This window comes from Schistocerca nitens, chromosome 9 (assembly GCF_023898315.1).
Source record: "Schistocerca nitens isolate TAMUIC-IGC-003100 chromosome 9, iqSchNite1.1, whole genome shotgun sequence".
Taxonomy (NCBI): Eukaryota; Metazoa; Arthropoda; class Insecta; order Orthoptera; family Acrididae; genus Schistocerca; species Schistocerca nitens.
Window position 1 is genome coordinate 132,655,353 of NC_064622.1, and position 16,164 is coordinate 132,671,516.

At 40.1% G+C, this 16,164-nt stretch overlaps 1 protein-coding gene across 1 annotated transcript in view; it reads right to left on the reverse strand.

Moving 5' to 3' along the window:
* Window positions 1-16,164, reverse strand: part of LOC126203748 (serine protease gd-like) — a 309,528-nt gene that overhangs the window by 40,312 nt on the left and 253,052 nt on the right. The window contains exons 4-5 of the mRNA XM_049938116.1: window positions 10,025-10,321; window positions 6,315-6,482 (exon numbers count right to left, since the gene is read on the reverse strand). Coding sequence (XP_049794073.1) covers window positions 6,315-6,482; window positions 10,025-10,321 — 465 coding nt within the window. The remainder of the gene's footprint in view (window positions 1-6,314; window positions 6,483-10,024; window positions 10,322-16,164) is intronic.

Sequence of the window (16,164 nt, forward strand, 5' to 3'; positions counted from 1 at the left end):
ATACCCTTGAAACATTTAGGATTAGCAGCTTTTGCATCAAAAGAGGTTTCAGTTTCAGAGATCCATCCATGTTCACTGCAGAATTCTTTGCTACATTTTCATCCCACAGTTTGCATCTTTGAAAGTTCATATTAAATCAGGAATATACTTTTTTAAAAAAGAAAATAAAAACAGCCTCATTTCCTCAGGAATGAAAATGTCATGTGGATTTATTTCCCAGTATGCTTCCTAGTTCATTTTTCCATGATAAATTCACCAATCCACTCACTTTCCATATCTATCACAAAAATGATATGTTTATTTCTTAAAGTTAATAGGCCACTCCTCACTAAAAGTGAACCCTTCAGTACTCGAATTATCAGCATTTCTATAAGCAAATAAACAGGTACAGCTTGTCCTCTAAAATGGGCTAAACCATTTCAATAAGCTTCTTTCCTCCAAGAGCCAAAACACACTTTTTTGAAGCCAGTTTTACAATTGATGTATATATAGTAGCATGTTATGAATTGTTTAGTAAAAGTGTGTCACAAGGAGTTGACTGAAACAATTTATCGAACACCTTGAATAACTGAGTGTTAGATAGTAGCCGACTTTAAATTCTAGACTGTTTACTGGTGTATCACAATCGCATTGAGATATAAAGCACACCGAAAGACCAGATTTCTTCAATTTACGAGGTGTGGCTATAAAATAATGTGACCAATGCTGTCACAGTAAGTATGCATCACGCAAAGATGAACAACCATTAGCTGTGAGGCATGAAGCCTTCTCAGTCAAATGCTGCATCTCTGGTGTCCAGAGAAATCATTGTAGCCATGGCCTTTGTTTGTGCAAGAGCTGTTATTTTGTTTTTCCAGAAAAATAAGGGCAATCATAAAGCAACAAAATATCGAATTTTCACATGAAACTTTGAAAAAACACTACTGAAACCTGTCTTTTACTAAAAGTAGTATATGGTGAAGACTGCTGATCAAATATATGAGCTTTTAAGTTGTCCACTGAAGGTGGGTGAAAAGCCACTGACGGTGGCTCGTGGCCCAGATTCCCTCAACATAAAAAATGGATGAAAATATCAAAAACTTAGGTAATCTGATTTGATCTGACTTGAGTATCTGATAATTGCTGATATGGCAGGAATTTACAAAGAATATCCAAGCTAAATTTAACATATGAAAAATTGCTTGTGAAACTGGTGCTGAAAATTCTCAAGATCGGATGTAGGTATGTCTTGAGAATAAAAAATGGATATCCACAAAGTGGCTGTAACAATTAACCCTTTAACTTATCTGGACATGTTAACGCGTGCGCCTTTGTACCTGTCCCTGTGTGCTCTGAATGTGTTTTCGCGCGCCACCAGTCCTACCTGGTACTCTGAACGTCTCTATGCATAAACATATTCAGAGCACACAGGGACAGGTACAAAGGCACGCGCATGAACACCTCCAGAGCAGTTAAGGGGGTTAAGGATCTCTAAGTGCTTTTAAAATAAAACATTACTGTAACAGTTTGTAAGAATTTCCACGAACAAGCACTTTGTCACAAGTTGAGGGATGTGACAGTAAAATCTATATGGAATATGTTTCAAAAAATAATTAGATAAATCTTAGACCTTTAGGAGATGGCAGTGTTCATTAAATAGAATGGAAACCTTACAAAAGACAGTTTCATACACAGTACGTCTTTAATTATCAGTTTTTAAGAGTAAGTGAAGAAAGTGACTGAAGAAGTTCAAAATTTAAAGGAACATGCCCTGAAGTGATAGTACAAAGGCACAATGGGTAAATGAAAATTTCAAACATCCCTATCAGAAATAAGGAAGATAATGACTGATTTTGAAAGGACTGCACTACTGAGGAAATTGTTTTTATCTTTACTAAGATGCAAATTTTAAATGATTATGCATAATCAGTTGTGATCTTCCGCGACCAGGGCAATTGAGTGTGTAGGTCACAATCTTCTATTAGAGAAACTAGATGTTTATGGGATATATGGTTCAGCACATGCCTGGTTAGTTTGTTTAGGAACTGGGATGCTGAAAGTTAGACACCACATCTTCATGGGAAGGAATCACAATGAACATTCTGCAGGATTCAATCATGTGCTCATTACTGTTCATGTTTTACATTATCTGTCTACCACTTAATTCATATCACAAGCAGAATTCGTCCTTTTCAACAGGTGTTACGAGCATTGTCAACTGACAGGGGGAGGCCATGACATTTGGAATGCGGATTTTGTACACTCTTAGTTCTCCATGAGGACAACAAAATGTGTAATCAGTAGCACATAAGTCTCAAGCACTATTGAGAAAATCACAAGATAATTTCAGTCATCAAATATGTACCTGTGCATGGCCGTATTATCACGAAGCTGCGGCAGCCGACTGGTTAGTGTCCAAGCCCCATAATCATAGGTCATTGGTCGCTGGATTGAGTCCCATTCGTCACTTTTTATTTCCAACACAGTCATATTCTTTACTACTTATATTACAACTGATACAACGGGAAAATACATGTAATCAGATGAACTTTCATTAAATTTACAATGTTATTTGGCAGTCTACAAAGTTTTATCATCACAAATAATGTAATATTCATAACTACCGACTAGTAAACAACCAAGGGGAGGGCCAGGCTTAATCGAAAGAGAACGAGAAATTGTTCTCATAAGACTATTAAAAAGAGACTATACTGCATGACCAATTATCAGTGCCGATATTTAAGGAAATGCTGTGTTATGCATGGTTTGCTTCCAAATTAATGGATGAAAGAGATGTTTTTAAAAATGTTTGCGAGGTTTGTTTTTCCATGGAAAAACTCAAAAGACCTCGCGTATGTGGAAACATAGCATTTATTCAATGCAGCTGGTGCTGTTTAACTTTATGTTTTCCGTGTTTTTACGAAAAATACCATCCTTCAACTTGTACTCTTAACGTTGAAAGCGACGATTAGTTGTACATCTTTTGAGAGCTGTCTGTGACAGTCAAAATTTGCAGATAACAAGTAGATTCAGGCTCCTTCCAGGTATAAGGGATTTCGCAAATCACAGACAAGCAAACATTTTCAGTATCACTTTATGCATTTATATGGTGCAGAGACCTGGACACTGAGGAAGGAAAAACAGAACTGGATTGGACATTGTTAGAGGAGGGACTGTTTACTGAAGGAAGGAATAGAAGGAATGGTGGAGGGAAAAAGGGAAAGAGGAAGAAGAAGATATCAAATGCTGGATAATATCAAAGGAGACAAATATTCAGAAATGAAAAGACTGGCTATGGATAGACAAAAGTGGAAGAGGCTTAACCCATGACAAGACCTACCATAAAGCAGAATACCACCACCACCACCACCACCACCACCACCACCACCACCACCACCACCACCACCACCACCTATGGGTTTGGTCATTTACTAGCCGGTAGTTATGAATATTATATTATTTGTGATAATAAAACTTTGTAGACTGCCAAATAACATTGTAAATTGAATAAAAGTTCATCTGATTACACATATTTTTCCTGTTACATCAATTCTAATATAAATAGTAAAGAATATGACTGTGTTGGAAAAAAGAAGTAACGAACGGGACTCAATCCAGCAACCAACAACCTACGATTATGGGGCTTCGACACTAACCACTCAGCTGCTGCCGCTTTGTGATAACGGCCACACACAGGTACATATTTGATGACAAATTATCTTGCGATTTTCTCAATAACGATTGAGAGGTATGCGCTACTGCTTACTCATTTTTTTGTCCTCGTGGAGTACTGCGAGTATACGCAGTTTGCAGTAAATCCGCATTCCAAACATCATGACCTCCCTTTGTGAGTGAAGAAGCATCCACGGTGAAAACAGGTAATGACTTTTTAGTCAGCAACTTGTTTTGTACAAACTGATTAGCTATAAACATTGAGAAAAGCAGTTCTTCCTGTTCCATATGATCAAAACCACAGCAACTGTTATTAATAAACAGTGCAGAAAATTCTATCTCTAAAGTTTATAATGATAAAAAAAACTGAAGAAACTGTACAATGAGCCTTCTAAAATGTAGATTCAGCTACCTCTGTAACTAGAATAAATGACAATTTGATGAACATAAAAATCAGTAAGGTGTTTTCATTCACTGATACTCTGAGGAATACTGTTCTGGAGAACTCAGTTAAGAGGTACTGACTGCACAAAAAGTAATTAGAGTTACAAATGAGGTTCATATGCAAGCCCTGCATATCATTTGCAGAACGAGTTTACTATTAATGGACTGTGCTCCGATTTAGACTTCAGTGAATTGTGGAAGGTAGAAGACGAGGTTGAGGTGGACGTAAAGCTGTGAGTGTGTGTCACTAGTCCTGCTTGAGTAGCTTGGGTGGTAGGGCAGTTGCCCATGAAAGGTAAACATCCCAGGTTTGAGACCTGGTCCACACCGATTTAATATACCAAAACATTTAAAACATTGACATCTGTTTAAACAATTGGAAACATTAACCACACAGTATCAGTGAACTAAAGTGATGGTGAAATTTTATTTAACCATCCACTGCAGTCCGAATATCATGTTTTCACAAAGAGGAAAAAATTAATCTGCTCTTCCTGCTAGTGAACGTAACTACAGTGCAGAAAGGCACGAGATACATGACTATAAAACTAATGCTCACAGAAATGTGACAAACACTGGAAGTCTTTTCAAATACAAGGAAGTTCTTTCTTCGTAACAGCACTCTAGCAGAGTAATTCTTTAACAGAAATAAAAATTACAGACCTACAAATGACCAGCATTTATTCAACTGACACATCCCACATCGTGACATTTATTGCATGTATATTCATAAATGGCAAACTGTGTGACACTTAACAGAAGACACTTGTCATGGCTAATAAAAGGTGTTTATAAAATTGAACTGACCTCATAATGTAAGTTGATAAAAGGCAACCAAGTGTTGAGCTGTATGTTATTAAGGAAGCAGGACTGAATAGACAAGCAAAATTCTGTTGTTCTGATTTAATTCTAGATTAAATATACATTACCTGTGCGATTTACATTTTATTGGGGGAAAATTTAGTCCAACCTTCCCCCCCCCCTCTCCCCCCCCCCCCCCGCCCCCTCTCACTACCACAGTATTACATGCCATTTTAATTGCATTTCCTATTAGTTTTCAGGTGCTTGTCAACAAGATCGAAGACGGATGTGAACTATGCTACAGCATAATGAAAAGGAAGTGCACAGAAAACAGTTCCACTGAATGGAACTTATCTAGTAGGCATGTGTGCTGAAGTGTTACACACACATTCAGTTTTCATTATCCCTATACTCTCCCTCCAACTGATAAAAAGAAAAAAAGCAAGTAACTAAACCAATCCATTGCCATAAAAAGGTAATACAAATGCTATAGTTATTCCAACAAATAGGTAGTGTTTAGAAAATTAACAGAAGACAATAAGCTTGGGTGACATTGCTTGCATTTTTAGACAATGGAACATGACAATAATAGTCACTTTGTTAGTTTAGTACAAAGTAATATTTACAATATGTAAATTTTTGAATACAAAAAGAAACATTCATAAATAAAAAGAATTTCCTTTTTAAATGACATCCATTAGTTTGGAACAAAATATTATGTAACAACATAGTAGCACTTGTCTGCAAATACACTTTACAAACACAGAGTTCCTTGAAAAATCACTCATTTAAATATGGTCACACTTCACATATTTATTCTCACTCAAAGCATTAGAAAGCAGTCATATGGAAGTTATTTGTATTTTAGCTATGCAATTAGTAAGCATTTTATTACATTGTAGTGCATAACAAACTAATATCATAACAGCAAGCATTTTTCTGACAAACTATTTGTGAGAAAAGGAAAGAAGAAAATATTATGTAATTTTATTTAAGCACAAATGCAGCACTTCAGTGTGTATGTTCACTGACTTAGTCCCCTACCACAACTAAGCATAGAAGGAAGGGAGTTTAAAGATGGATTTGGTTTATTAATAAAACCCTACATACACAAGAACTTAATTGCTCCCTCACACCACAAATTTACTAAATTAAGGCAATTAATGTACCTCTGAAAAGGAAGCATGGACATACTGCACTCAAGAACTGTGAAAACAAAGACAGATGATTGAATGATATCCTATGTTTAACAATAAATAATGTAACATTAAAATGTCAGTTCCACTTGGGTAAATATACAGGGAGGGAAAAAAAAAAGAGAGAAAAGAGGGGTAGGAGTAGAACCAGAGAGCAGAGGCAAATTGCCTAAGCTATTTGGCCCACCCATCGCTCCATCCAGCTTAGCTTCCACTGTGTACCTGTGATGACAGTCCTTCGGTTCAAGAGACTACCGCTGCAAGCAAATTCTTGTCCAATGCTTGTAACTGTGAATATAGCTGCAATCCATGGCCATTCTCCTCTTGAAGTACGATTTCCATTCAGGACAAGTTCAACAGGAACTATCGGCCTTCCACAACTGATTGATCCTATAGAAATTAAGACTTTTAGCAATTGTAAGTTTTATATGGTTAAAAAATATTATGTCTGATAAAAAGAAAAACAAACATTCTTTATTTTATGCTCCATGCAAAAAATTAATTGGTCCTAGAAGCCTGCATTTTATTAACTTAACTGGTGATTTTTCCCAATGTTATGTACAAGAATGAACTTAGGTATCAGTGTAAAAAAATGGGAGGGGGTTACAAACTCACCTTTAAAGGCATATACTTGTCAGCAAAACAATCACCTAAAAGGGCTCACAGAAACAGTATAGTAACGGACAATGAATCTTTTTTATTGGAAAGTGCCATCTACTCTAGAAGCAATCATTTACCCTGCAGCATAGTGTACACTGTCTTGAAGCTTGCTCACAAATTAGAACTGTCAGATATACTCAAACATGGACAGTCACCTTTTGCAGACAATGCTATGATAGTGAATCAGTCAACTCCTGAAGTAATTCAAATATTCTCATTGCCAGTATCCTTTCATATCTTCCAAACTTTACAGAAGCCACACAGTGGCAAAGTCAGATGTACATTGTGAGGCAGGTAACAAACCATACGAGGTTAAGTTACTCATTAATGACATTGCCCATAAACCATCTCCTCAGGTAAGAGTCCCACTCCCAGCATAGAATAGAGTTCTGATATCTTCGGAAGTTTTATCATGGAACTGATTACTAATTTTGAATAAAAAAGTCACTTCCTTGTTTTCTCTGATTCCAACTATAATTTTTAAATGTGTAAAGTTTTGCAGCTCCCTTCATCCCCTCATTTCCTTCAAATGTCAAATTCATGATTCCCTGATGCCTCAGGGTGTCTTATCAGCTGATCCCTTTCTTTAGTCACGTTGTCCCACAAATTATTGTCTCCAGTTCAATTCATTACACCATTAGCTATCCACTCTACACATATGGTCTTTAGTACTCTGCTGTAGTATCACATTCTCTTTTTAGCTGAAACGTTTTTTGTCCACCAATCACTCGGAATTGCCGACATACACAGACACTCACATATAGCTTCCAGCTACAGCCTTCGTTAGTAGCACAGATGCACACCCCAATTCCAGCATCTCGGGCCAGAGAATGCATCATCATGACGTGAGATACAAGCAGCAATCCGGAGGTGGTGGGGAAGGTGATAGTAGTGTATGGATGGGGAGAGGGATGAATGCTGTTTGGTGGGGTGTGCAGTGACAAGACTGGTGACAGGTGCAGCATCAAGAAGTTGTGGGGGAGGGAGATGGTGAAGAAAAGGAGTAAAACAGGAGGAGTGGGGAAAGACGGGCAAAATCATTGGCAGAGGGCTGCAAACAAGCAGGGTGAGAGATAAGAATGGGGAGGAAATGATGGAACAGAGGGGTGGGGACAGTATACTACCATAGGTTGAGGCCAGGATTATTACAGGAGCGGAGAAAGTTTTTTAAGGATAACTCCCATCTGCACAGTTCAGAGAAGCTGGTGTTGGGGGTGGGGGTGGGGGGTGGGGGGATCCACTGGCTGTGGTAGTGAAACAGCCACTGAAATCCAATGTGTTATGTTCAGCTGCATGCTGTGCCACAGAACTGTCCACTTTGCTCTTGGCCACAGTTTGGTGATGGTCATTCATCATGATGGACAGCTGGTTGGTAATCATACAAATATAAGCTATGCAATGATTGCAACAGAGCTAGTAAATGATATGGCTGCTTTCACAGGTGGTCCAGCCCCTAGTGGGTGGGATAAACATGTGACAAGACAGGAATAGGAAAGGTCGAGTGGGTAGATTGAGCAGGTTAAGCATAGAGGTCTTCCACATGGATGTGATCCTCCTGGCAAGTGGTTGGGATTGGGAATGGCACATGGATGGGGTAAGATGTTGTAGAGGTTGGGTGGGCAATAGGCCACCTCTTTAGGAAGGGTGGGAAATATCTCTGGTAGGCTGGCCCTCATTTCAATATATGACGATAGATAATCAAAGCTCTGGCCAAGGATGTGGTTCAGTTGTTCCAGTCCGTGGCGGTATTATGAGATTATGGAAACGCTGCTTTGTGGCTGTTCCTTGGGGGTAGTGAGAAGATTGGGGTGTGAGGGGAAATAGCATGGGAGATCTGTTTCTGTTTGCAGACTACATCTTGGGAATAGTGCCTGTCTGTGATGGCCTAGGTGAGACCCTCTGCATACTGAGCAAGGGAGTTTTTGTCATTGCAGATACACCATCCCCAGGTAGCCAGGCTATATGGGAGGGATTTTTTTTGTGTGAAAGGGATGACAGCTGTCAAAATGCAGGTACCGTTGGTGGTTGGTGTGTTTTAATGTGGGCAGAAGTGCAGATGGAGCCATCAAGAAGAAGAAGAAGAAGAAGAAGAAGAAGAAGAAGAAGAAGAAAAAGAAGAAGAAGAAATCAACATCTAGGAAATTGGCATGCAGGGTTGAGGAGGACCATGTGAAGCAGATCGGGCAGAAGCTGTTGAGGTTGTGAAGGGATGAAGATAGGGTGTCTTGGCCCTGAGTCCAGATCATGAAGATATCGTCAATGAACATGAACCAGCCTAGGGATTTGGTGCTTTAGGAGGCTATGAAGGCGTCCTCTAAATGACCCATAAAAAGTTCGGAGTAGGACGATGTCATGTGGGTGCTCACGGTTGTGCCGCAGATTTGTTTATCTACCTTCCCTTCAAATGAAGAGTAGTTGTGGGTTAGTAATGTAAGTTAGTAAGGTGTAAGTTAGTAAGGTGTATGAGGAATAAGGTAATGGGTTGGGAATATGAAGAATGTTGGGAAAGGTAGTGTACAATAGCAGTAAGAGAGGGATGCTTGTGTATAGGGAGGTGGCATCAACAGTGACAAGTAGGATCCAAGAGGTGAAGGACTGGGGATGGTAGAGTGTCAGTGATGGAAGTGGTTGGTGCCTTTCACGTGGGAGGCAAGATTATGCACAACTGCTTGGAGGTGTTGGTGAATGAGAGCTGAAATTCTTCCATTGGGGAAACAACCAGCCACAAAGGGGCAGCCAGGGTTGTTGGGTTTGTGGATTTTGGGGAGCATGTAGAAGGTAAGTGTGAGGGGGGGTGTCACAGGGGCGAGGAGGGAAATGGGTTCAGGGGAGACATTCTAGGAAGGGCCTAAGACTTTAAGCAGGGACTGGAGTGTGTGTGATTTTTGCTGACAAAGACTTTGGCTGAAAGCTGCATGTGACCATCTTAATTGTGCCTGTCTACAACTTATCTTCCGTACGGTAAGTAGCAATCCGTCTTTTTTCCTACATTGTTGATACTCCTACCTTGAGTTTCCATTGTTTAATCTCCCAGAATTGGCATTTGTGGAGGTGCAGCAGCTGTAGGCACATTAAGGACAATAGGCAAGACAACAATGCAAGGTGTATCAGTTACGAACTATGCAGATGAACTAGACACACAATATTACAATCACTGCTTGAAATTTTATAGTTACAGGCTTTGGTCATTGGTTTGCCAATTTGATTCAAATTTTATTTTTACCACAGTAGTTTCTGTTGCTCTATGCAATTAGTTTAAGTTATACTCTCACCTGTGTCAGGAGCTCTGTTTTGCCAAGGTGGAGGTGTCGCGGGTGGCACAGTAGTTGCTCTAGGTGGCTTTGTGAAAAAGAATGGGTTGTTTGGATGCACAAAACCTCCTGTGTCCTCGGATGGTGGCTTCACTGCGGAAAATGGTCCATTAGTGTCTAGGTACTCAGGGTCCATTCCTCCCTGTTGTGGCCGTGGTCTTCCTGATCCAGTTGCTGGGTGCTTGCCAGGTGACAGGGGTGCCACCACTGGGAAGAGTGAATGCTCCAACCTTATGGTTGTCAACGTGCTTGCTCTAACTGAAATAACAATGCAGTTAATAGTTAACATTAAGCAGCATGTAGCCTACCTGTTGCTGTTTGTTCGTTCCTAATGCTTACTGTATGTAGACCTACTTGCACATCTTAACAGTTCCAATAGTTAATGTTTAAAAGGTGCTGCAATGGAGCGAACAGCTTTTGTAGTAACGTAAAGGTTTTCATGTTATGAACATTAGGTTAGGAAGATTTTAATTCAAATTGGACTCTAATTATTATCAAAAGAAATGGTAAAAGGTAACATAGCTTCAACCTTAGCTGAAGTCCCCTTCAGATTCAATTAACCTAATAATCTGATGGTAACAAGTAAGTGAAATCATGTTGTAGCTTTTATTAAATTTTAAACACAAAGCATTGTCAAAGATAAATCAGTCTCTTGTAAGTAAGAAATTATAAATGCAACCTCTATCTGAAAGAATCCACTTTAAAAATTTGCTTAAATTTTCACCTGATAACCAGATATAGGAGCTCAACAGTTGTTCTCACATAGTGCTGAAGTTTCATCATAGAAGTTGATGCAGGTTACTTGTACACACACTTTGAGAACTAATGTATGTTGGTGGTAAAATCTTAGTAATGAAGGGCACAAAAACACCCAAATAAACTCCAAGAATAGCCAATTGGAGGCAGGATCACCTGTGAATGTAGTTAATAGCTCTGACAATTTCACATGGCATGATTATCAACCAGCTGTCCCCAAAATTAATGGGTACCACCAAATTCTGACAGTAGATATCAACAATCCAGTGATGGAACACACTGCTGAGTGAAACATGTTTTAATCTCAATGGCCACTTCAGATTGTGTTTAGTCTGGATCCAAAGTCAGTGTAGATAAAGTAATCAAAAAATAAGCAACCCCTTTAGTTTAGAAATGTTGAATTGGTTGATTTGAAGACTACAGAATGAGCTTACTTTGCACACTTCCACATCTGTTTCATAGATTTTTCCTTCTGTGCAATGTAGCAAAAGTAAATGTAATATCAGTAGTGGTGAACTAAGTGCACTGTTATAATGGTAAACCAAACAGCTTGCAGGTGCCTCTTCCAACCATTAAAAAGAAACTTTAACATTAACAGTAATTTGACTAATCACAATACAATGCAAAAGTAATATTCAGGTCAACATTGCCTTGTTGCACGGGTGAAGCTTATGCATTAAATCCAACATGCACTATGTATGAGAACACCCACCTCCTCAGCTCAACAGAGTTGCAGAGGCTAAACATGGTATTCGCACTGGCAGTTCTATGAGTTAGGGACTCCATGGTTAAGGAATCTGTGAAACAACAAAAGGCTTCCATCCTTACAATTCATGAGAACATTCTACTTTTGCTCCAAGAGGAATTTTTGGAGCAAGTCTGCACTGTTTGCCACGGTTCGTGTGGCTGCCCCTGTCTGAGGTTCGAGTCCATCCTCGCATGCGCACTTGCCACAAATTTCAAAGAAATTTTTTTTATTCACTGTTTGGTACTTCAACACCTCCCATCCATTTGAACAATCATCTGCTAAGAACTATATTTGCTGACTCAGCACTAGCAACATTGTTATTTTAGACATATAAATTATGAATGGCACTCTTATGCCAAAAGGCACACGCACACGCACACGCACACGCACACGCACACGCACACGCACACGCACACGCACACGCACACGCACACGCACACGCACACGCACACGCACACGCACACGCACACGCACACGCACGCGCACGCGCACGCGCACACGCACGCGCACACGCACGCGCGCGCGTATTCAAGGCTCTGGTGGTGTATTGACAAACCTGGCATGAGCATCACTGGCAGTGACAACAGCTCAACATAGAACCAACAGTTTTGATTTCATATGATTCACTGCCAGCAGCTTCACTGAGTTAGGTGACAAGGGCATGTACATACTGAGTTCTATGATGTGAACACCTATCTTCCACCTCTGAGGTCTTACATCACCTTCCCCAATGAAAATGAACCACCAGAGTGGCTCATCTATCCTACTAATTCTGATACTGTGGTGAAAGTAAGGTGCACTCACACCCTGACTTGTTATGCTTCATTCGTTGTAGGTGACAAATCAAACACAATGTCACTGGCAGTAACAGTTTTAAGCTTGGGAGGTGTACAGGGTTTTTCCCTCCTTCAACTTTAAGAAACCGGAAGTGAGCAAATATAAAATAATTGGGAAAGTTGTTGATAATCCAGCTCTGAAACCTTCAAAGTAATAATACTCTGCACAGCTTTTTGATACTGGTCAAGACTGTTAAAAAGCACAAATTAAATTCAAATCTGTATCACAGTTCATCTGTCCCAGTTAATTGAAATTGAAGGAACTCACTGGGTGAAATAAGTAAATAAAATATACAGAAAGCACTAAATTTCCATTTTTTTAGGCCATAAATGCTACTTTGTCTCTCATATTACCTGTAATCAAACTATGGTACCAAGATATTTCTGGGTCCACGATTGACGGGAATCAACTGAATACCTTCACACATTCATGTATGCTCAGGATTTGCTCTTCTATCTCACTTCTGGTCTGAGCTGCCAGACCTGGCAGTCAAGTGTTTATTTTTCCTATATTGTTGTTCACTTAGATTATTCCTCAAAATAGGCTTACAATACCAGTTGCTACTACCAAGCTGGTTTGTGGCTCAGAAAGAACATTGGACTGATGGGGAATGGTTGTGACAAAAACAAAAACTAGGGATCAAAACAATAGCAAGAATCAACACTTGTGTACTACATGTAAATGACTCACGCACAAACCTAGCACTACCTCCGGTGTAGTAGATAATGCGCAAGAGCTGCTCGCACCTGCACGGCTTGTCTGGTGGTGTCCAGCTTGTAAGTGCCTAACAGTAAATTCCTGTTTTATTGGCTCACCAGCCGGTCATGTTCTGGTGCAATCTGTGGTTGTCTCAACTGCTTCCACGGTCTACCTTGGTAGTCAGTTTTTCAGTAGCTGGCTTGCACATTCAAGGACTTCATACAGCCCTTTCAAATGCAATTTAAACCTCTTTGCGTGACCACTGATCAAATAAACTATATGAACACAATATTTAGGTGTAACAGCATCACAGTCGCAAATTAGCAGTCCATTAGAGATAGGACTGACAGTTTCAAACCTTTACGTGCTGCCATACCTCATGTAGTTTGCTTGCTAAGTCTGTCATTCTTTGCTGCTGCTCTTGCTGATGTGGCCAAGTGAAATCACAAACATTCTTAGCCATAGATAATTTTGTAAGGGCTGAGCCACAAGCTGATGTAGACCGTGTTTTAATCACTGAGCATGTATGATATGTATGTGTTCCATGAACTGTGCTTATTGCCAACATGGTGACACTTTCACAACTGTTTGATAAATTCTTTCCACTCACCCATTCCCCTGCGAAAGAGCTGGTGTCAGTTTCCATCTTCATACTTACTATAGTAATTCAGAAGTAAAATTGTAACCATTGTCACTAATTATAGAAGGTTTCCACCCCTGTAGCTGTGTGGTCAGTGCAGCAGGTTGCCAAGTGAACCAGCCTGGGTTCAGTTCCCATGTAGTCTGAGATTTTATCTGCCTGGGGACTGGCTCGTATGTTATCTTTATGTTCGTATCTTCAGAATTGACAATCTACTATTGAGATGGCTGAAGGGGCACATCCCCAAAGCCAATAAATGGGGAAAAAATGGGGAAAAAATCAAAGAAGTTGAGCCATAATTCAAAATTCATCTTAAACATACACACCATGGTCTTGGAACATTGATCTGGGACTGGTGCCAGTAGATATCTTTAAGTGGTCCAGAATAGTCAAGATGTAATAATTTGTATCTAAGTTTTGGTAAAGGTCCTACACTATCAACACCCACCCACACACTCATTCAAAAGGTTCGCCTGTTTCTGAGAGCTCTTGCAGAGATGCTTTGGTTTTGTTCCCTTCATCCTGCTTACTGCATGAAGCGCAACATTAAATGTAAACACATACTTTCATGTTCAGCTACTCTTACTTTAGTAGCTCTTTTGCCACTGTATCGTAATTAATATCATAAAATTCTTTTAACAGTTATTCCCTTAGGCTTTAAAGTATGATAGCATTGTTCAATACTGCTCTTATAAAGTACTCTATCGACAATTTTGAATGTAGGATCTTTGTTACAGGGTTCACCCTGCATGTCAGCCTGTTGTGTGCTCTCCAATTCCTCCTCCCTGCCTTTTTTTTTTTTTTTGGACGATAGTAGTAGGGTGCAAAACAGCTACAGTCATGAGCGCATGTCCTGTGGCTTAGTGAAGGATAAAAGCAGGAATTTAAATCAGCAGCTATGGGAGCAAAACTCAAGGATGAGGGAAACTAAAAAAGGAAGGAAATATTAGAAAAGTGCTATTGAAGGGCTGAAAAAGAGCTTCAAATGACCGATGTCATTTCACTAACACTTATGAACTCAAGAATGCAATCAGCTGAAACACACGTCATCTGTTAAAAGGGAAGATGTATCAGGCAACAGCTGTAAATGGGTGTGTAGCAGATTAAAATAGCGGCACTGAAGTAAAAGGTGTCTCACCATCCACAACTGAGAGCAGTGGGGACAAAGTGGGGAACGATCACCACTTACAGGATGTCAATGGCTAAAAAGATTGTGCCCAGTCCAGAGACTAGTTACAATTACCTCCTTCCAACAACATGGCCGAGAGGAAGAGGTCCAAGAACAGAGAAGAGGTTTTATGTCCCTTAATTTATTATCCTGAAATGCAGACCAATGTGTGTGTGTGTGTGTGTGTGTGTGTGTGTGTGTGTGTGTGTGTGTGCGCGCGCGCGCGCTCTATAGAAGAGCAACACAATGACAGACAATGCTCTGTAGATCGGCAAAGGGAACCATGCTAACAGTGGGCCGAGGAAGAGAGACAGCAGCCTTTGCCTCTATGCCAGCTTATGCCAGCTGCCTTGTTTCCTTGTATACCAACATGCCCACAGAGATATATATATTAATCCATTGTTCGTGATATAAATGGAGACAGCAAGAGGATGGTCAACTGCGGACTGATGCTTTCGGAAACCGCATTGAGCAGTTAAAAGGTTTTGGGACTCCAGCCACTAGCCTAAACAGCAATTTACCATACACTCCAAAACTTTAAAAACACTACTCGTGAGAGAGATTGGGCAATAGCTAGAGGAGATATGTTCATCCTTTCCATGTTTTGGAACAGGAATGACAGTAACTTCCCACCATCTTCTCGGTAAGGTACTGTTGGTCCGAATTCAATTATAAAGGCTAAGGACGTAACACTGACTAGGGTACGATAAACTGAGTAACATTTGGACATGGATGCCATCCAGTCCTGGGTGGAAGAGCAAGAGAAATACAATGCATATTGGAGTTCCTGCATAGAAGAAACAGTATTATAGCTTCCATGATTTTGAGAGGAGAAAGCAAGAGGTCGCACTTCCGCTGCTTGTTTCTTCAGGAGAAATGCTGGTGGGTAATTAGAAGAGCTTGAAACATCAGCAAAGTGTTGACCCAATGGGTTAGAAATTGCAACTGGGTCCATTAAGGTATCTTCCATGACAGTTAACCCAGAGAAAAACTAGACATGCTGGATAACCATCGAATTTTGACTCCAAACTACTGATGAGGGAGTGAAGGTGTTAAAGGAGCTGGTAAAGAAATCCCAGCTTGCCTTCTTGCTATCATGTATGATGTGACAGCATCCCGCACGTAACTGCTTATAGTGGATACAGTTGGCCAATGTAGGATCATAGTAGAAAAAGTGAACAGCATGTCTCCGCTCGCATATTCCATCATGACATGCCTCCTTCCACCAAGGAACTGGTGAATGCTGGGGGCAA